The sequence below is a fragment of the Sebastes umbrosus genome, chromosome 7 (assembly GCF_015220745.1).
Source record: "Sebastes umbrosus isolate fSebUmb1 chromosome 7, fSebUmb1.pri, whole genome shotgun sequence".
In the NCBI taxonomy this organism is placed as follows: Eukaryota; Metazoa; Chordata; class Actinopteri; order Perciformes; family Sebastidae; genus Sebastes; species Sebastes umbrosus.
The window spans coordinates 32,983,474-33,004,313 of NC_051275.1; the positions used below are offsets into that span (position 1 = coordinate 32,983,474).

Sequence of the window (20,840 nt, forward strand, 5' to 3'; positions counted from 1 at the left end):
TGAATTCTGAGCAGTTTAAACCGAGTCAGCTTTAAGAAAAGAAAAAAGGCAGAAAAGGCACAAGGTAATTACAGTACAAAATAAGTAGCACATTCAACTCAACACAATAAATAAATAAATTATTAAAATATATTATAAATACATATATAAAACACCCTCAGTGTAGTCAATAAATAAACTAAACTATCCTCTGCATAGGAACGATACCCCCAGAATACAAATATACAGTATATATATATATATATATATGCTCCATGACCATGTTAAAATAACTTGTAACTCTCAAAAATATTTAAAAAAATAAAAAAATTATATATTTTAGACAATTACACAGTGGAAGGCAGCATATTGCACAGCATTACAGTCCATTCAGTTCAATTATATTTATTTTTTATGCATTTTTTATTTTATTGTTATTATTATTTTTTTATTTATTATTTTTTTTTGTTTATTTTTTTTTTGTTTCTTTTTGTTTTCTCCTGCTCCATACTCCAGTAGTCCAGTAGGTGGCGGTAATGCACCTATAAGCTGGTTTGCCAACCGGCGAATAAACACCAAAGAAGAAGAAGCAGAAGAAGAATGAAGCATCAGCTAACGTTACTGGAACATATTTCACTACTTCAGTGAATAACTTTATACATATATCAGCTACCTGACTGCTGCAGCACACTAAAGGTAAGATTTACACCATTATCACACATTATGTTGTCCTCTTTGGGCTCTCTCTTTCGAGCTTCTTCCTTTCATCCAGTGAGATTATAGTGAGATGCTAACAGCTAGCTAGACACAAACATACACAATCTAATGCAGTTATCGAGCTGTTAGTAGCTATACTAGTTATTAATGCAGTTATCGAGCTGTTAGTAGCTATACTAGTTATTAATGCAGTTATCGAGCTGTTAGTAGCTATACTAGTTATTAATGCAGTTATCGAGCTGTTAGTAGCTATACTAGTTATTAATACAGTTATTGCAGCTGTTAGTAGCTTTACTAGTTATTAATACAGTTATTGCAGCTGTTAGTAGCTATACTAGTTATTAATGCAGTTATCGAGCTGTTAGTAGCTATACTAGTTATTAATACAGTTATTGCAGCTGTTAGTAGCTTTACTAGTTATTAATACAGTTATCGAGCTGTTAGTAGCTATACTAGTTATTAATGCAGTTATCGAGCTGTTAGTAGCTATACTAGTTATTAATGCAGTTATCGAGCTGTTAGTAGCTATACTAGTTATTAATGCAGTTATTGCAGCTGTTAGTAGCTATACTAGTTATTAATGCAGTTATTGCAGCTGTTAGTAGCTATACTAGTTATTAATGCAGTTATCGAGCTGTTAGTAGCTATACTAGTTATTAATACAGTTATTGCAGCTGTTAGTAGCTATACTAGTTATTAATACAGTTATTGCAGCTGTTAGTAGCTATACTAGTTATTAATGCAGTTATCGAGCTGTTAGTAGCTATACTAGTTATTAATGCAGTTATTGCAGCTGTTAGTAGCTATACTAGTTATTAATACAGTTATTGCAGCTGTTAGTAGCTATACTAGTTATTAATGCAGTTATCGAGCTGTTAGTAGCTATACTAGTTATTAATACAGTTATTGCAGCTGTTAGTAGCTTTACTAGTTATTAATACAGTTATTGCAGCTGTTAGTAGCTTTACTAGTTATTAATGCAGTTATTGCAGCTGTTAGTAGCTATACTAGTTATTAATGCAGTTATCGAGCTGTTAGTAGCTATACTAGTTATTAATGCAGTTATTGCAGCTGTTAGTAGCTATACTAGTTATTAATGCAGTTATCGAGCTGTTAGTAGCTATACTAGTTATTAATGCAGTTATTGCAGCTGTTAGTAGCTATACTAGTTATTAATGCAGTTATTGCAGCTGTTAGTAGCTATACTAGTTATTAATGCAGTTATTGCAGCTGTTAGTAGCTATACTAGTTATTAATGCAGTTATTGCAGCTGTTAGTAGCTATACTAGTTATTAATGCAGTTATTGCAGCTGCTAGTAGCTTTACTTATTTATGCAGTTATTTAGAAAACATCTCAAGCATCTAAAGACAAGCCAGATCCTTTACTTAAGTAAAAGTACTAATACACATTGTGAAAATACTGCATTATACTGCTCCTATTTTTATACTTCCTTCTATTTAAATGGTTCATATTTTGTTACACTTTGTTTAGCTCTTTTTTACTGTGTTAGCTGATGCATCTTGTTTTTTGCACTATCTCCTTTACTGCTGTACACTGCACATTTCCCCACTGTGGGACTAATAAAGGAATATCTGATCTTATCTTATATACTGTTGGTTAGATTAATCTACAGCAATGCATCATGGTCTATAAGATCATCATTATGTTAGATAGATAGATAGTAACTTTATTGATCCAGAGGGAAATTCAATAGTGCAAAACATGTTCCACGGACCCCGCTTTGAGAATCACTGCTCTGCTGTGTCTCAGACAGTTTAATGATTGAATCTCTCTGCTGTGTGTTTTCCTCCTCTCAGCCTCGTCATCATGTCTGGTGGTCCAGCAGTGCAGGTCAGCATCGAGTCTTCCTGTGAGAAGCAGGTGCAGGAAGTGGCCCTGGATGGAACTGAGACGTACGTCCCCCCGCTGTCCATGTCCCAGAACTTGGCAAAGTTGGCCCAAAGAATTGACTTCAGCCAGGGATCTGACTCCGAGGAGGATGGGATCGATGGCGAACCCAGGGACCGCGATTGGACCAAGCAGGAGCCGGAGGAAGAGGAAGGTACAGTACGCTCAAGAGAAAGGAGGGAGGATTAAGAGTCAGAGTTCGATTCTGTTAACCTGACACCTACCACCAGCTATGATGGATCCATCACCGATTCACTGTTTTGAGAAATGTATTTCAGATGAGAAAAATCAGCTAATTTGGTCGATTCTTGCAAGGGGAACACTAGGCAATATCATGGAATTCTATACATTTAAAGATAAGTAGGATATTCAAATTTAACTTGCATCAGAGACGGTGGTAAATCAGCTATTTTTTTTATACAATAAGCTTAAACCCAACTGTAATGAAACCTGTCCTTTACTAATGCAAGTTTGTTAAAAAAAAATTTATAAAAATAAACTGTTTATTCCCTGATGTTTTCAGCAAAATGGCTCTCATCATCAATACATAAATAAATACATACATTTAAAAATAAATAGAAAATAGAAAACAAAAAAATAAATGCAAAAATTAATTAATTAATTAAATATTTTTATTAAAAAATAAATAAATACAGAAATAAATATAAGGTAAAATTGAACAGAAGAGTAAATAAGTAAGGGAATTAATACAAAGATAAATAAGTAAAGAAGCAAATTAAAACAGAAATATCAATTTATGTCACATTTTTATCAATTATTTAATGGCTACATTTATTTTTAACATAATTTTTTTCTACATTAACTGACATTTATTTATTAAGTGACTTATTTATTTGTTCATTTATTTTTGATTTTAGCAGGTTCTGTCCTCCATACTCATCAAGTTACATTATTGAATAATTAAATATATGAAATATTGAAATATTGCACGTGAAGGAATTGTCAGGTGACAGGTGGATGGATTCAAAACAAAATATACTCTTAAGTAATATACTGTAAGTCATATGGATGTTGTTTCTCTGTTAGAATCAAATCTGATGAGCGTTTTTTCTCCCACAGGCACGGTGAAGTTTCAACCGTCTCTCTGGCCGTGGGACTCGGTGCGTAACAACCTGCGCAGTGCGCTGACGGAGATGTGTGTTCTCCACGACGTGCTCAGCGTGGTGAAGGAGAAGAAGTACATGGCCTTAGACCCAGTGTCTCAGGATCCAACAGCTGGCAAGGTAAACTGCTAGGTGAAATATGTATTTTTGATTTTGGGGTGAACTGTCCCTTTAACATCTATTGGAGGGTGAGTAAAGATCCTATAGAAAAGTGTGACTGCAACACTGACGAAATGTTAAAAAATGATGACGTTCATATTTCTCAAAGAGATCTCCTCTGTTTAACCCACATATTTACTTCCATTCATAACGTCTTGCTTCCTTGTGCAGACCCCCCAGGTGTTCCAGCTGATCAGTAAAAAGAAGTCACTGGGCACCGCAGCGCAGCTCCTCCTGAAGGGAGCAGAGAAGCTCAGCAAGTCGGTAGCAGAGAACCAGGAGAACAGGAGGCAGAGGGACTTCAACTCTGAGCTACTGCGACTCCGCTCCCAGTGGAAACTACGCAAAGTGGGAGAGAAGATACTGGGAGACCTCAGCTACCGGAGCGCAGGTGATACGGCCTCTAATGTATATACTCAGGCAAAAACATAGTTGTCCTGTTGTGTTCTACAAAGTAACATGAGGACACTTTTAACTTGTAATCCCAAGATAACACGTTTGTTAGGGCCATTGTAGGTTAAAAACGGGGTAATATACCACAATAAAAGTCGTAAATTTCGAGAAGAACATGTGGATATTCTCTGAGATTAAAGTGGCAAATTTACGAGGAAAAACTCAAAAAGTTGAGTCTGGAAAAGTATGGAATTTTGAAATGGAAAATGTGTAGGAACCCTGTATTATTATTTTTTTTACCTACAATCACCCTAATACACTGTCTTATTTTGACTGTTCACCCATGCAGGTTCCCTTTTTCCTCACCATGGCACGTTCGAGGTGATCAAGAACACGGACATCGATCTGGACAAGAAGCTCCCAGAGGACTACTGCCCCCTTGATGTCCAGATCCCCAGTGATCTGGAGGGATCTGCTTATATCAAGGTGAGAGGGAAACCACATAGGTATTTTCTATGAGCGCTAACAAAGATATGTCTGTTTAGATTTTATACTTGTGAATTGTTCACTACATGAGCCACGTTTCCACCATGAAGTTCCTGGTAATTTTAGTCCCGGGACTAAAAGGTTCAAGGTTCTTTATTTGTCATCTGTCAATTCCAGCAAAGCAATCGTTGGCAATGAAAATCTTGGTCTCAGGTTCCTTCAACAATGCTCATAAAATATGTATATGTATATAAAAGGGGAAATCACCCAAGTAAAGTAAAAGCAAAATGATAATCTGAGGCATAAAATAGTGCAGTTAAAATGAATATAAACATATGTAAATATAAAATAGAAATGTAAATGTAAATTTGCAATTTGGTTGATGAGATGATGGGAAAACTGAATGTAAACAGATGTAGTATGTATATGCATGATGAGAAGTCATATAGCTCTTTTCATTTTATATCCAGGTTTCCATACCACTGTGACGTATTATCAGCCGTGTGTTTTTAGTTGTAATAGTGGAGTGCTGTTTATGTCTTCAGGTGTCCATCCAGAAACAAGCTCCAGACATCGGTGATCTGGGAACCGTCAACCTGTTCAGGAGACCGCCAAAAACTAAAGCCGGTATGGTTCAATACACAGAGACATGACACTGCGTTTAAACTTTTAAGACTGGTTCAGTAACCAGTTCGAATCTCTGTCTGTAGAAGAGTAAATGTTGGTCATCTCTGCTCTCTTTTCCTCCACATCCCAAATCCCAAACCCCTTCTCCTGACCTGATCTCTCTTCATCCTGTCGTCTCTTCTCCGTCTTTCTTTCTTTGTTTCTCTCCACCCAGGTACCCAGCAGTGGCATGTGAAGCTTGAAGCGGCACAGAACGTGTTGCTGTGTAAAGAGATCTTTGCCCAGCTGTCCAGGGAAGCTGTCCAGATTAAATCCCAGATCCCTCACATCGTTGTGAAGAATCAGATCATCTCACAGCCCTTCCCAGGTCAGAACACTCACAACATTATCATGAGAAGATCTATGTTTGTAACATTACTACAGGCCTGTGCTACGTTCTAATAGTTCTATTATTAGTACCATATTCTAAAAGTGGACAAATGACGTGTGGATGTGATTAACATAGAGAAGTGATGGTATGAAAAATGATTGTAAAGTTATTGGAAAAGCTGTTTTTCAGTAGTAGTTCATCCAAAGTTCTACTGCTCCCCCGGTGCAGATATTAGTCCTAATATTTGCATTTCAATTACTTTGGGAAAAAGAAAGATGAAACATTTTATGATCTTGGTCACTGGAGTTGGCTTTGATTTGTCATGCCTTGTTTTTTCCTTCATAGGTCTGCAGCTGTCCATCTCACTGTGCCACTCTACGGGAGAGAAGAAGAACCATCGGACGTCTCCAGAGAAACCCAAACCAGACGACCACCTCTACGTACTGGAACACAACCTGCATCAGATGATGAGAGAGGTGAGAGGTTCACTGTGTGACGTCACTCTGCAGCTCATCTGAAGCTGCTGCCCAGTACAGATAGTAGCTCATTGCAGAGATATTGTATCAGCATTAGGGCTGTCAAGGCCAGGAGACAACACATTCAAACCAGGATATACTGTATATATGTAAAATATTACCATCAGTACAAGTCTTTAATTTCATTCATATTTACCTTCAATTAATTTCTTGTTTTTTGTTTCAGTTCCACAAGCAGCAGCTGAGCTCTGTGGTGATGCCACATCCTGCCAGTGCCCCCTTTGGCCACAAGCGCATGCGTCTCGCGGGGCCGCAAGCCTACGACAAGGCTGAGATCTCCAGCTTGCAGCAAAACGAGGGGCTTCTAGAGAAGATCATCAAACAGGCCAAACACATCTTCCTACGTAGCAGGTAACTTCAACTCACTGATCACTAAACCAGTTGCCAGTGACAGTCATGTATCACATCAAGCTACTGCAACGTTAGGAGCCAACATTCAGCTTTACCACCAGAAGTACTGTATGGAAATCCCAGCGGGGATGTCAGGTTTATTATGCAACCTTTTTCCTCATGGGACCCCTTTTCTATCATTGAGCAAACTGACTAAGTGACATATTTTATGGATATTTCATATTATATTCAATGCATAACAATAACAGTACAGAACAACTGATGAACTGTACAATTAACCCAAACAGTGAACGCAATAACTGCAGGAAGTTTGTGTAAAACGAGCGATTTGGATGAATTTTGAGCCGATTATTTCCTGTGAATGATACATCAGAGATGAGTTTTCCTCTTATTTTTAAGAACTTTTGAATACTTCTACTGAATTCAATTCAGCAGAAGCAAACATTGCTCAATCCACATGATATGAAACTCTCTAACATGCCCCTCACTGCAGTGCCACATTTGGCCAAAAGGTGGCGTACTTTGTGTTTGCTCGTCATAGTTTGATCTCAGATAATACATTTATAAGCCAAAGAATCATTAGCAATTAGGGCTGTCAACCAATTGAAATATTTAGTCATGATTAATCACCATAGTTAATTGTGATTAATAGCAAATTAATCACACTTTTTTATCTCTTCAAAGACTCGTGGGTACCCATAGAACCCATTTACCTTCACATATCTTGAGGTCAGAGGTCAAGGGACCCCTTTTGAAAATGGCCATGACATGGTTGGTACCAATAGATTCTTTAGGTTTTCTAGTTTCATGTGATGCCAGTTTCTTCACTCTAGCTTTAAAACTGAGCCGGCCACAACCTGTAAATCACAAGTTGCGTTAATGCGTTAAAGAAATGAGTGGCGTAAAAAAACTTTGACAGCCCTATTAGCAATATTTTAGGTATTTTTTGTAAGACAGTGTTGACTGTATAATGCTGAGTGAAGCCCTGTATAAAGTTTCATTTTGCTCCATAATCCAGCAGCGTTATTGTTTGTGATCACCAGGACGGCACGGACCATCGACAGCCTGGCCAGCCGCATAGAAGACCCCCAGATCCAGGCTCACTGGTCCAATATCAACGATGTGTACGAGTCCAGCGTCAAGGTGCTCATCACCTCTCAGGGCTACGAGCAGATCTGCAAGTAAGTGGAGGACAGGAGGGAAGGATGAAGGAAGAAGCAAAGCAGGAAGGGGCTCACAATGTGGGGAATACAGGGGAGAGCCTGCTTCTGTATTTATGAGCCACTGTGGGGAACTGCAGGCCCTTTGATAACGTTTCAAATGATGTAAATTGAAAGCTATGGATTGTAATCAGAGCAGCATGTTACACAGGTTTGCTTTCAGTTTTACTCCCATAGAGACAGAGTGCGATTAAGTCCCACCCACACCAAAGGAGAGGGAAACCATTCATCTCTCTCCATCAACTTTGCATCATCAGTTAAAGTGTACGCTATATTTAGATTATATTCACCACTTTACCTCGCCGTCAGACAGCCCTTTCCGACGGGGAACTGAAGCTGTTATCTATGCTCTCTTCAAAGCCACCAGACTCCATTGACAACAACAGTAATTTTACCTTGCAGAACACAGGAGTTGCTGGTCTACCGCTGCCTCGATCAGTTAGTTTGTTTGTGTTATTGTGTGACTTTTCCATCACGTCATGGACTTTTTGAATACTGCCAGAATCTCCTTGTTGTGTAACTTGTGGAATGCAGATAAACCAGAAAGCTCATAGTATTACGTTTGCATGTTTTGTGTGTTCAGGTCCATCCAGCTGCAGCTGAACATCGGTGTCGAGCAGATCAGGGTGGTGCACAGAGATGGACGCGTCGTCACGCTGTCACACCAGGAACAGGAACTGCAGGACTTCCTCCTCTCGCAGGTATCACAGGTCCCTCATTGTTAACTTCCCTCACAGCTGGTGAAGGAGGCTGTGTTTACTGGAAGCAGTATGTATGACTGCAGAGCCCTGTAGTACGAAGTGAGTTCAACATACCCGGGGGCAAACAAGATCACGCTAAGCGGTCCTACGACGGTGGTTATCAACTCGGTAAATCAACACAGGGTTTCTCTATCAGACTGAGTGTGTTCACTTGAAAGGGGCAGTGTTTGCAGCATATGACCAATCACAAACATGGACAAGTCTACTGTCAGCAGAGCGATTTTTTACAAAGAAAGAGCAAGCTATAATATTAGACAAATATGTAGAAATTAAACACATAATCCAGACTAAAATTAACACAGTTAAAGCTGCCAAATGCAGGAAGGACAGCTGGCGGAAGAAAAAAATGCCGGTGTGTGAAAGCGTAAATTAACAGACTTATAATATCACTGTCCCATCTAGAGCATGAGTAGATCTGACTATAATTACTTTGTGTATTCTGTTAAATTAATTTAATGCTTGGAGAACACAATAGAAGAATAGGAGTTCCTTCATTATTCCCTTTGAAACTGTAGGACGTGGATGACTATTTCAGCCTTCTTTCAGCTGAGTCTCCGACTCCAGTGGTGTGAAACGGACTTGGAAGCAAATAAAAAATAAATATAATTATATAATTTAAGGCGGAAAGCACCTACAGCATACAGTCAGCTGTCCTTTGATGATCTTATAGACCATGATGCATTTCTGTAGATTAAACTAGCCAACAGGATATAACGGAGATAAAATGCAACATACACATTAATGCAGCAGTAATATTAATCCATAAACATCAGATATAATAATAAAACACTGACAGGGAACATTTTACTGACACAATGAGTACATTTTTGCTGATTTTACTTTTACTTAAGTAAGGGTTTTAATGCCGGACTTTTACTCATGTTTTACTGTGATGTTGTTTACAGATGTCGCAGCATCAGGTGCATGCAGTTCAGCAGCTGGCCAAAGTGATGGGCTGGCACGTCCTGAGCTTCAGTAACCACGTGGGCCTCGGTCCGGTGGAGAGCATCGGAAATGCCTCTGCTGTCACTGTTGCCTCTCCCAACGGAGAGTACGCCATCTCAGGTGAGACAAGTGCTGTAAAGATCCAGATAGGAAGTTCTCCTCTATCGTAAAGGACCAGTGCGTAACATTTTCGGGGATCTATTAGCAGAATATAATATTCATCAGCTATGTTTTCATTAGTGTATAATCACCTGAAACTAAGAATCGTTGGGTTTTCGTTAGTTTAGAATGAGTCCTTCATATCTACATAAGAAGCGGGTCCTCTTCACGGAGTCTATGCACCGATCCGACACCATAATTTATTAAAAAAATCAACTTCTTACCCGGAAATCAATTCTTCTTCTTCGCCGCTCCAAAACAGCAGCCTTCAGTGTGCTGTCGCCCTGGAGGTATCATTGCTGCTGCTGGCAACTACTGATTTAGAGCAGCGAAGAAGAACTGACTGCAGGTAGTTTGTCACATGACGATAACAAACAACAACAGCATGGCGCTAGTGGAGGTTGTAACAGTAATCAGAGCGTGGAAAATGTCGTAGTGTAGTAAACAGCTGTTAAATAATAATGATAATAACTATAACTGGTATGGGATCGTTACTCGGTATCGGCCGATACCGCAAGTTCAGGTATCAGAATCGGTATCGGGAAGAAAAAAATGGTATCGCGTCTCTGGTTCAAACAACAGGGACTTCTCTCTGGACTCAACAGACTATCAGCAGTCACAGGGTGAGAAATGCATGAGAAATAATGCAATTTTTCGCTACCAACTTCAGCCCTAATTGTCCAAAATGCATTGCAGCATACATGAGACCTGTTGCATTCTGAATTTATACGTTCAACTTTCCCTTTTTCCTGAACAAGGGTGGCAATTATTGCATGGCTTTCGCTATTGCTGTCATTCTTTGTGTCAACAATCGCTCAAGATCAAATAGACAGGCTGAAACAAGTTGAGGGAGGATTACGAAACGCCACCACAGAATAACTCCTGCAATGCATCATATCAACATTATGAATTAATGTTATCTCACATAGACGTAAGAGTATCCTAAGGCAGTTAAGACTGAATATCCTCAAATGACCAAGATTAGCAGGTATGGATGTATTAACACAAGCAGATCACTAACATATTGCCTTGTGTGTATCTGTTTGTGTGTTCAGTGCGTAACGGCCCAGAGAGCGGGTGCAAAGTTTTGGTCCAGTTCCCCCGCAGCCAGACCAAAGAGCTGCCAAAGAGCGACGTCGTCCAGGACGGCAAGTGGAGCCACCTGAGAGGGCCGAGCAAAGAGGTCCACTGGAGCAAGATGGAGGGACGGAACTTTGTCTACAAGATGGAGCTCCTCATGGCTGCACTGACTCCCTGTCCTTAGGTACAGTCTGAGCCTGCAGACTCCTTTCACACGTGGTTTATATACAGTTAAAGGGATAGTTCAGGTGTTTTGAAGTGGGCTTGTATGAGGTACTGATCCATAGTCAGTGTATTACCTACAGTAGATGACGGTCAACACGCCACCTCGCCGTCAGACAGCCCTTTCTGACGGGGAACTGAAGCCGTTATCTATGCTCTCTTCAAAGCCACCAGACTCCTTTGAAAAAAAACTGTAATTTTACCTCTCAGAACATAGGAGTTGCTGGTCTACCGCTGCCTTGATCGGTTAGTTTGTTTGTGTTATTGGGTAACTTTGGTGAATCTGAACTGACCATTTAAAACACCAAAGTCATTTACTGTTGGTAATACACTGATTATATAGAAGTACCTCATACAACCCCACTTTAAACAATCTGAACTATCCCTTTAAAGGGCAGTGAACTGGACAATTTTTCCTGAGAAAACAAATAGTTTGAAATGGATAGCAGCACGTAGGTTTTGCATCCATGATACAGGCCCTTTTGTTTAAAAAAGGGACTTTTCCATGCCAGACACTTTCTTCGTGGACTTTTCATTCATGGACTTATTGAACCACCTCCAGTAGTGTCTGCTGCCTGCGCTGTTTTTGATAATATAAGTTGTAGAGTGTGTGTACCTCAAACAATTTGATACAAAATAAAGCGTTAAGTCTGTCTGTGTGCATTTGTGCTGATTTGTCATATCATCATAAGACTGTAGCTATGACGTAGATGTTTTCTAAGGACATCTGGTTAATGTGTTCTGTTGTGAGGAATGTGTTTTTCTAGTTTTGCTTTATCTTTATCACTTGTCTGATCTGAGTAATAGCATTTAAGAAACTGACTTTCTTCTTTCAGTTTTAAAGGGACTCTATGTAACTTTTTACACGTATAAATGTTTTTTTATTGCCACTGTGTGAACAGGTTGTAACCTATATTTCTGGGTTTCCTCTATCAGCCTTTAGACTGCTTTTAATGTGAATAATGCGGGACGTTTTTGCCAGGAAAATCCCAAAGGATGTGACGTCATGCGCGCTCACGACTGTCTTTATTTACAACTCCAATGTGCAACCACAGCTTACGTTCGGTTCAAAAATGTCCGCTAACACCAACAAACAACCAGCCTCCTCCACAAACTCCACAGAAGCATCAAAAAACCAATCTAGTGAAGCCCGTCTGTGAAACAGGAATGTGACCAACGTCGGAGGAAAACCAGGATCAACATCGGCCGGAACTTCGATTCACGGAGGGTCCTTCATTTGGTTTTGGGTATCAAAACAAACCCCGGGCTGGTAAAATTCCTATTGGACAGGTAAGCTAGCATTACTGCCAAGCATGTTAAATATAGAGTGATATTGTGGTTTTAGCTGTCAATCACGTTCAGTCTCATGTGTATCGCCTCACAGCAAGACAGTCGCAGGTTCAAACCCAGCTTGTGGCCCCCCAGTGTGCATGTCCTCCCCGTGTTAGCGTGGGTTAAGCGGTTACAGATGATGGATGGATGGACATAGAGCCCCTTTAAGAAAGACTTATTTGTGAGTTTTTAGTTCACTTTTTTAAAATTAGAAACAATCTTCTTTGTGTTTTTTTTTTTCACCCTGAAGACCTGAAAAGTGGTCATATGGTTCTCCATCTGTTATCACCGATACAGATACAAGCTACTGGCTGTAAAACTGTTTTCCAACACAAGTTTGGATGTTTGTTATGAAGAAGTAAAAAAAAGAAATCACCCAATTCATTTGCTTAGACAATAAATACAGTTTGTATTGTTTTCATGAGTGATATATTTACATTCAATCTGGTGTCATCAGCTGTACATGCGTGTGTATTCAATACAAATGTAAACATCTTAGTACACAGTGTTTCATAGTTGACAAGCCTGTCTTCCTGGCTGTAACGTGTTGAACTAAAAAAAGAAAGGACTTGGTTATCTTATCTACAAAAGTATGTTTGATGAACTCTTTGGTGTGTGTTCCTGAGCGACAGCGAGAAGTCCATCAAAGCGGCTGCAGCTCTGTTGCATCATTTTCTGCATAAAAGGAGATTTAAAGTTAACACAGCACCCTGATGTCACAGAGCTTTAATAGACCTTTGTACTCAAACACACCCTTACTATACAATAGTTAACTTCAAGCCACATTCACGCCCATCAAGCCACGTTCATACACTTCACACAATGATGCAGCAGTAACAAAGTAAACTGTGAACTGTAATGTTATGTTTAAATATTTGCATCAATTTTCCAGAACAGAAATCTGAACATTGGATAAAACCAGGTTCAAAAATTCTTGTTTCCTTTTGTCGACATATTAGAGTCAACGTTTTTTTTACATGTTATGTCATACTATCCTGTCGGGAAGAACGTTAAATAACGCTACGAAGTTACACTAAATTTTGGCGAAGTAAAACTGGCACGGCGATTTTCAAAGGGGTCCCTTGACCTCTGACCTCTAGATATGTGTTCTATGGGTACCCACGAGTCGCCCCTTTACAGACATGCCTGTGCATGTGTTTGAATATTTCTGCATACTGGGGTCCCTAAACAGTATTGAATTACATAAATTGGGTATCACTGTAAAGCTGATACTCTTGTGGATCAAATGAGCCCAACTGTATTCATGTGTGATGATATTAGTCCCCATAGTAGCCATTTCATTGTAGTGAGACCATTTTTTTTAAACTTGACCTCACTGTATAAAATGACCTGTGGTGACCTCTAGGATAATCACAGCCTCATGAAACTTTACAGCCACAAACTAGAGACCTAGAGCATTCACAGAATGGATGGCTTTCCTAGCTACATTGACAATAAGGGGGTATCTGAGCAGTTTACACAACAGAAGTGCTCGCCATCCAATCGCCGAAAAATGCAATTATTGCAGAAATCTCTAAATGTCAAAGGTTTTTAACACTAAATCACAGCATGGCTTTTTCGATGGTGTTCCTCAAGATCTTGGTGTCTTAGTGTGGTATTCTGGAGGGATTATTGATCATTTTTTATCAATTCTCGAGTGGTAAAAAATGGTTAAATTTAGCACCAAATCTGCGTAATAAATGGTATCAACCCGAAAATTACTGCAGAAACTTATGAGACATAAAGAGCATGGGGATGACCATCATATACTTCTATCATGTTCTACGCTCTTATAAACGTTCACAATTTATTTTAATTGATTCATTCATTTGTATTTCTTATTAATAACTAGAACAATTTGACACAGTGCTGAGCTGCATCTCAAATTAATCTCCAGGTTCTCAGCTTTCAGATGACGTACACCACTTCTATGTGACATCTACTGTTGACCTGCTATCTCCCCCTAAACATGCAATGTCCCCTACCCCTCTAAAAAATGTGTTTCATACAAACTGATTATTTCTTTAGAGACTTATTTTTCATGTTGTTTTTACCTGGCATCTGTTTCCTGCGTCTCCATGCCGCTATCTTCCTGTACGCCTTGTCTAGTAGCCACATGGCCAGCATGAGAAGGCCAGCTATACAGGCCAGTGCTAAGGCTGAGACAGACAGGTACTGGAGGTCCTCATACAGCACCTCTAGAGCACAGAAACACAGAGAGACAAATCATGTTTACTTCAGGCACAGACGACTTTCTAGAGATGCAAATACAAAACAAAGACGTTGGGAAAGCAGCTCGTGTGAAGAGATGAGGCAGCAGGAAGACAATTACTGTTGTTAAGATTTAAGAGCATTTTGATTCACAAATAAATCATAGACCCAGCCGCCATGTTGCTACCGTAACCCAGAAAGGACAAACCAAACACTGGCTCTAGAGAGAGACCTTCACGTTTTCACGTTTTCACCTCAGCCACCGTAGTTCCCCGACACGCTTGGCACACGGGAGAATTTTCAGTTGGTTGCGATCTGCAACCTCACAGCTAGATGCTGCCAGATCCTACACACTGCACCTTTAAAGGTATCTATTGGTGTAGTAGTTGCAGACTACAACCAACTGAGTAGTAGAAGCATGGCAGTGCAACCAACACCTTCTCATCCCACTTTTTTGTCTTTTAACTTTTACCCTTTCACAGTGTGTTTTCAGTTCATGAAAGTTAATTGCAACATTTTGGCTGCCTAAATTGCCTGTCTTATTCAGCATTGAGTTATACTTAGCTCCACCACTTCGTGTCACTTCTGGTTGCAAAAAAACACAAGATGGCGACGGCCAAAATGCTGAACTCGGGGCTTCAAAACGGTAGTCCATAAACCAATGGGTGACGACAAGGTGACTACATCCACTTCTAATATACAGACTATGGGTCAAATAAACACAAGGATTTCATGCTGTTCGTTTCCGGCGCGTTAAGTTTCACTTTCACGTTACAATCAGCTGTTCGTTCTTGTCTGTGTTCAAAATGTTACATTTCATTTTCGTAGTTTTAAGCCCAATTGTGTAGTTTTTTTCCTAACCCTAACTACCGTTAATTGGTTTTGTTGCCTGAACCAAAAGTGACACCAAGGGGCGTGACAAATCGGCAGTATGTGACAGGTTGGGATGAGAACGTGTTGTTCTGGGCTACTGTAGAAACATGGCGGACTCCGCGAAGAGGACCTACTCCCTATGTAGATATAAACGGCTCATTCTAAGGTAACGAAAACACAACGATTCTTAGTTTCAGGTGATTATACAATAATGAAAACATAGTTGATGAATATTATATTCCATTTCTGCTGCACACTGGACCTTTAAGGCTACGACTCTGGGCTGCGATAGAAAATGTGATCAAATGAGGTTTTCCAAAAATGTAGCACTCTTATCTATTTGCTTTAGGAATGACATACACAGACACACTCACCGTTCACTTTCAGGACAAAGCCGGCGTCCTTGCTGCTTCCTGTTGCTTCTGTGACAGTGACCACGTAGTATCCGCCGTCTTGCAGCCGCAGGTCTGACAGGCCCATTGAGCCGTTGTCGAAGGACTGCACTCTGCTGCTGTAATCCACCGTTATGTTGGTGTATGACCCCGGCTGCCAAGTCCCTATGGTGCGGCTCACCGCTCCAGACATAAAGTTCCATTGTATGGTGGGGATCCCAATGCAGGTAACATCCACTGAGAAAAACACATCATCTTGGACTGACCTGGTCAGGCTCCTCTGGGGAGAATGGATGGAGATGGCTCCAACTTCCAACGTGAAAGGATGAAGAGAAAATATAGATTATAGATTCACTTGGAAATGCATTTTGGAGAATAAAAACAGATAAATACATAAAACAGATAGATACATATCAAGATATGGGGCCAGAGCTTATACATCGAGATATGAGGACCGTTTTTGTTTCAAATTATTGATTTCTTAAGTAAATAGATGTGTAATAAGCGGGATAATGTACAGCTAGCGGGTCATTATTGTGAAATAAACCCTGCTTCGGGGTGCCGCATCGCCCTGTCGGGCAAAAATTATCCTCCAGTGTCTGACATCAGAATACGCCCATAGCAACAGTCTGCTATACATAGCAACAGTCTGTTATACATAGCAACGGTCTGTTATACATAGCAACAGTCTCCTATAAAGAAATAACAGACTGTAGAATGCTGTGATTGACCAATCAGTGTAGAGTATTCAACAAAGCTGTGTAAATAAAACCCCGCATTGGGGTGCCATATCGCCCTGAAAGGGATAGATAGATAGATAGATATATAGATAGATAGATACGGTCACACCTTTGCCTTTCACACGTTTAGCTCATGTTCAACCTTCATCCAGCAGTAATTACAGCAGAGATATTTCAGTGTATGACACAATACAGAAAATGTTGAACCTCCCATGCTTTGCATCTTATGACACTGCTGCTGGCCAACACTGTGACTCATTAAACGCAATAAACTCAAAGTTTCTCTGTCAAATTACAAGCTTCTTGCTGGTGGAATGAAACTTGTCAAACAAGCTGCAAAACACCCATTTTGAGTGTAGCCAGCAGTGTTGGCCTCCTGTCTGTTCTGGCCGCCCCTCATCAAATATTTTCACACGAGTTTCAGTGGGGGATCTGGTTCTGCTGGTGGTGTGTTTGCTGGATGAGGCACAGGTAAAGAATTCCACCTGAGAATACCAATGCTGACTAAGAAATAAAACTATGTGTCGGTCTGGACCAGCTTGTTAAACTCTGTGAAGTAAGGAACATTGGAGCCATTTGAGGCTTTAAAGAGTAAATATTCCTTACACAGACTCAGACATTATACACCAAAAAACATGCCCAACAAGTTTCTTTCTTGGAAGATATTCTTAAACAACCCATACCAAAAATATTTATTTCTTATGTCTATGAAACCTTTGGTTTAAAATTGAGTTATTCTACTGATCATATCCAAAAGCGAATCGATATAGAATGTCAGATAGAAGAAAAAATATCTGGGCATTAACTATAGAAAACACAGTTACTATTCTGAGCTGTAATACTGATAGAGAGACACAATTTAAAATATTACACAGGCTTCATTTCACACCCTTATTGAGAAGCAAGTTTGGTTTAAGCTCTCCTAAATGTTATTCAGAAATTGGCACATATGCACACATGTTTTGGAAATGTGCAAATGTTTTGAAACACGAGGTGGTTACCTTGACTGGATATGACTTGGAGCTATCACCTCTTCAGTGTATTTTGGCAGCTATAGTGGACAGTGCAAGGAACAACCACAATGCTAAATTGGTTGGAATACTCCTATATACATATAGCAAGAAAGATTCTGATGATTGGTATAACGAGGTATATATTGAGAATACTCCCTCTGGAAAAGCTGACCTACACCCTTCATGACAATGTCGAGGGATTTGTTAAGATATGGTACAGTCTTGGACACGGTGGACCCGTCTGGATTAGACCCTATTCTACCTAATTAACAACGTTTTTATCTATGTTTTTATACAATTATGTCAGCCTGTTGGTGTTTTTTTTTTTATAAATCATGTTTGTAAAGTTGTAACTCCTGCTATTTTTTTGTGTTGTGTATTGTCAAGGTTGTTTAAATTGGTTCTGTACATATTCGGAACTGGACATATATGTTATTGTTGCCAGAACCTCAATAAAAAAAACGGTCCTTTTATTCAGACATCACACGTGTGGAAGAATCTATTTTTTAAATTTAATTTTGAAAAAAACAAACAGTATTTTTCCCATTCATTTTAGCAAAAAAGCTGGACATGGTGTAGTTATTTTGTGCAGCTTGACTTCCATTTGTAATGTTACTGCTCTATCGCAATTCCTTCTTATTTATTTTATGATTCTCTTGCACCTTGGGTGCGGACCAGGACAATCTGATGTTTACATGTACACTGCCATGTGTACATGACTGTTGCTCTACTTAGCCCTGCATGGTATTCAAGTTAGGTCACTGAAGGTGAGACAATACTGTGATATCTATCTCCAGATTGCCAGGTTTCTCAGTTTCCTTTTGAAAGGTTCTGGACCCTCATCCTGTGTATTTAGCCCTGAGCAAATATAGGATTGCTATATACTGTAGGCATGCTCTCAGACACAATAGTAGAATACACGAGCTCTCAAATTATACACACTGTAAACAAGTGCTGTTAATTTACAGCAGGATTTCAACAGTATTAACCTGTTATTGGTAAAAACTGTGCTTTACTGTTAATACAAAAGAAAACCTGTTAAATTACGCTCATAGGCCATTTTTTAACTGAACTATAATGCATTCTTAAAAAACACTTTACTGCTGATCAGCTGTCTAAAGGATCATCAGTTTCATGCAGTATTTTTTATATTCTAGGACCTGATCTGCACATGTGAGGCTTGTACATTGTACATGATTGGAAAATCAGTGAATTATCTCTGTTCTTCACTCACATGTTGTTCTGGTTTGTATTCTGTGCTTGTAGCCAGCTAGAGACAGACATTTTGAGAAAAGTGTCAACAAGTCTATTATAGCCTATTTCCTAACAAGTGCCCTTAATTGTATTTAGTGTGACTATTCCTATGTCTGTAACCTGCTAAGTCTATTCATCTAGGCAAAAAATCATGTTTATTAAAATGTATGTAAAAAATACAACCTAAATAGTGCATTAAAACAAATCAGTAAGATAATGTAAAAGAAAGGTGAAAAACAGCTATATAATGTATCTTTAAACAGTAAATTAACTGTAAACTACTGTGAAATTAATTTAAAAAAAAAAAAAAACAGTTCAAACTGTATTTTTCATTAACAGTACAAAGCTGTAAATTTCGGCGACAGTATAATAATGTTAATTTTACAGTAGCATAAAGGCAACCCTGCTGCCAGTTCTTTACTGTTATTTCACTGGGAAGTTCTTAACAGTGTGGACCCTCATCCTGTGTATTTAGCCCAGAGCAAATATAGGATTGCTATAAAGGCATGCTCTCAGACACAATAGTCAAATACACAAGCTCTCAAATTATATATATACATGTGTTGGAATGCTTACCTAGGTGGCACATATATAATGTGATGCTGAGAAACACAGCAACATCTTGTACGTCCCAGAGCCTGAAATGCCACATTAGAATCCCAGACCCATTGGTCGAACCGCAGTAGAAGAATCTCCTCTGGGTTATTTCACATTCTGAAGTCTTCTCCTCTCTGTCTTTCTCCGTCCAAAGCAGCCTTTCCTGGTTCCCAGGGTTTCCTTTTCCTCTCTCCTTTGTACAGTACAGGTGTTTGTGTGTGTGTTGACTTTCCCTCCTTATTTTAGTGAGAAATGAAGAGTTCTCGTCACAGAAGTGCTGCAGTTCCCTTCCTCTCTCAGGACTGTGCTGGATTTCTCCTCATACCTGTGCAAGTCAGTGCCAGCCAGCCCACACCTATCAGACAGGTTGAGCCAGAGCTTACTGAGCAAACATGTACTCAGCGTTCTGTGAACTCACACACACCCACACACACACGCACACACACTCTGGCAAATATATCCTTCTCAATTTACCTACTACCACCACCACCACCCATACCCCGCCCAACTAACACTCACCTGTATACGCAGACACACTATCTCAAAATGAAACCAGAGGTTGAGTCACCTGGTATTCATGCTGTGACACACCTGGTAAAACATGTCAAACAGGAAGTGTGTGTTCACACGTATATGCACCAAGGAACACAGACACACAGGGAACACAAAAACAGTGACTGACGTGTCAATGTGGGAGGCATGAATAAGCTGCTAGATTAATGTGCTTATGACATTTTCCTTTCTGATTTATTTTTTAAATCATTTTGATCATCTTACTCAAAGAGATTAATTATAAAGAAATTACTTTGAAGAATTTTAGACCATCAAAAGCGGCATGGTGTTTCCCGTCAGGCTGACAAAAATGGACATTTTTATATGAATGAATGAATGAATTAATGAAAGACTTTATTTCGAACATAAAAATGAATAAAAACAGATACAAAATAATAACAAACAAAACAAGAGTAATAGTGTCCGAAAAGGAGTAGGTAGAAGTAAAACTTATATTTCCCTTCCCCTTTCTCCCTTCTCCGCTAATAACTCATATATCTTATATATCTTATATATATATATATATATATATATATACACAAAATTGCACAATTTAGTCCTCTAACTAGGCTACATTTATGAGGACCAAACTAGGACCTGATAGTAATGAAATAAGATCTCAGTTAGACTAAAAAAATACATACACTCTGTTAGATGGCTGCAACTAACGATTACTTTCATTGTCGATTCATCTATTGATTATTTTCTCAATTAATTGATTAATTGTTTGGTCTATAAAATGTCAGAAAATGGTGAAAAATGAAGATGACATCCTCAAATGTCTTGTTTTGTCCACAACTCAGTTTACTGTCGTAGAGGAGTAAAGAAACCTGAAAAT

The 20,840-nt window shown here is 39.2% G+C and overlaps 2 protein-coding genes across 2 annotated transcripts; one reads left to right on the forward strand and one right to left on the reverse strand.

Annotated features, from left to right (window-relative positions):
• The first annotated feature begins 522 nt into the window (after positions 1-522).
• med17 (mediator complex subunit 17) lies at positions 523-11,170 on the forward strand. The gene is made up of 13 exons (XM_037776400.1): positions 523-675; positions 2,515-2,759; positions 3,686-3,849; positions 4,060-4,279; positions 4,631-4,767; positions 5,313-5,394; positions 5,609-5,761; positions 6,110-6,240; positions 6,467-6,651; positions 7,695-7,832; positions 8,455-8,572; positions 9,538-9,697; positions 10,792-11,170. The coding sequence occupies exons 2-13, from the start codon at positions 2,525-2,527 to the stop codon at positions 10,998-11,000; spliced, it is 1,932 nt and encodes a 643-aa protein (XP_037632328.1). The 5' UTR covers positions 523-675; positions 2,515-2,524; the 3' UTR covers positions 11,001-11,170.
• Positions 11,171-12,759: 1,589 nt separating this feature from the next.
• Positions 12,760-19,919, reverse strand: LOC119490837 (V-set and transmembrane domain-containing protein 5). Its single transcript, XM_037774332.1, has 4 exons — positions 19,430-19,919; positions 15,829-16,155; positions 14,425-14,568; positions 12,760-13,045 (listed from the first exon to the last, which is right to left on the reverse strand). Exons 1-4 carry the CDS (start codon positions 19,503-19,505, stop codon positions 13,014-13,016), a joined length of 579 nt encoding a protein of 192 aa, XP_037630260.1. The 5' UTR covers positions 19,506-19,919; the 3' UTR covers positions 12,760-13,013.
• Positions 19,920-20,840: the final 921 nt, after the last annotated feature.

Coding starts and splice junctions, on each gene's coding strand:
- med17 (XM_037776400.1), top strand. CDS start 2,525: ATGTCTGGTGGTCCAGCAGTGCAGGTCAGCATCGAGTCTTCCTGTGAG. Junction 2,760..3,685: donor GGAGCCGGAGGAAGAGGAAG/GTACAGTACGCT, acceptor TTTCTCCCACAG/GCACGGTGAAGTTTCAACCG. Junction 4,280..4,630: donor CCTCAGCTACCGGAGCGCAG/GTGATACGGCCT, acceptor TCACCCATGCAG/GTTCCCTTTTTCCTCACCAT.
- LOC119490837 (XM_037774332.1), bottom strand. CDS start 19,505: ATGTGGCATTTCAGGCTCTGGGACGTACAAGATGTTGCTGTGTTTCTC. Junction 16,156..19,429: donor ATTATATATGTGCCACCTAG/GTAAGCATTCCA, acceptor TCACGTTGGAAG/TTGGAGCCATCTCCATCCAT. Junction 14,569..15,828: donor CTTTGTCCTGAAAGTGAACG/GTGAGTGTGTCT, acceptor TCTGTGCTCTAG/AGGTGCTGTATGAGGACCTC.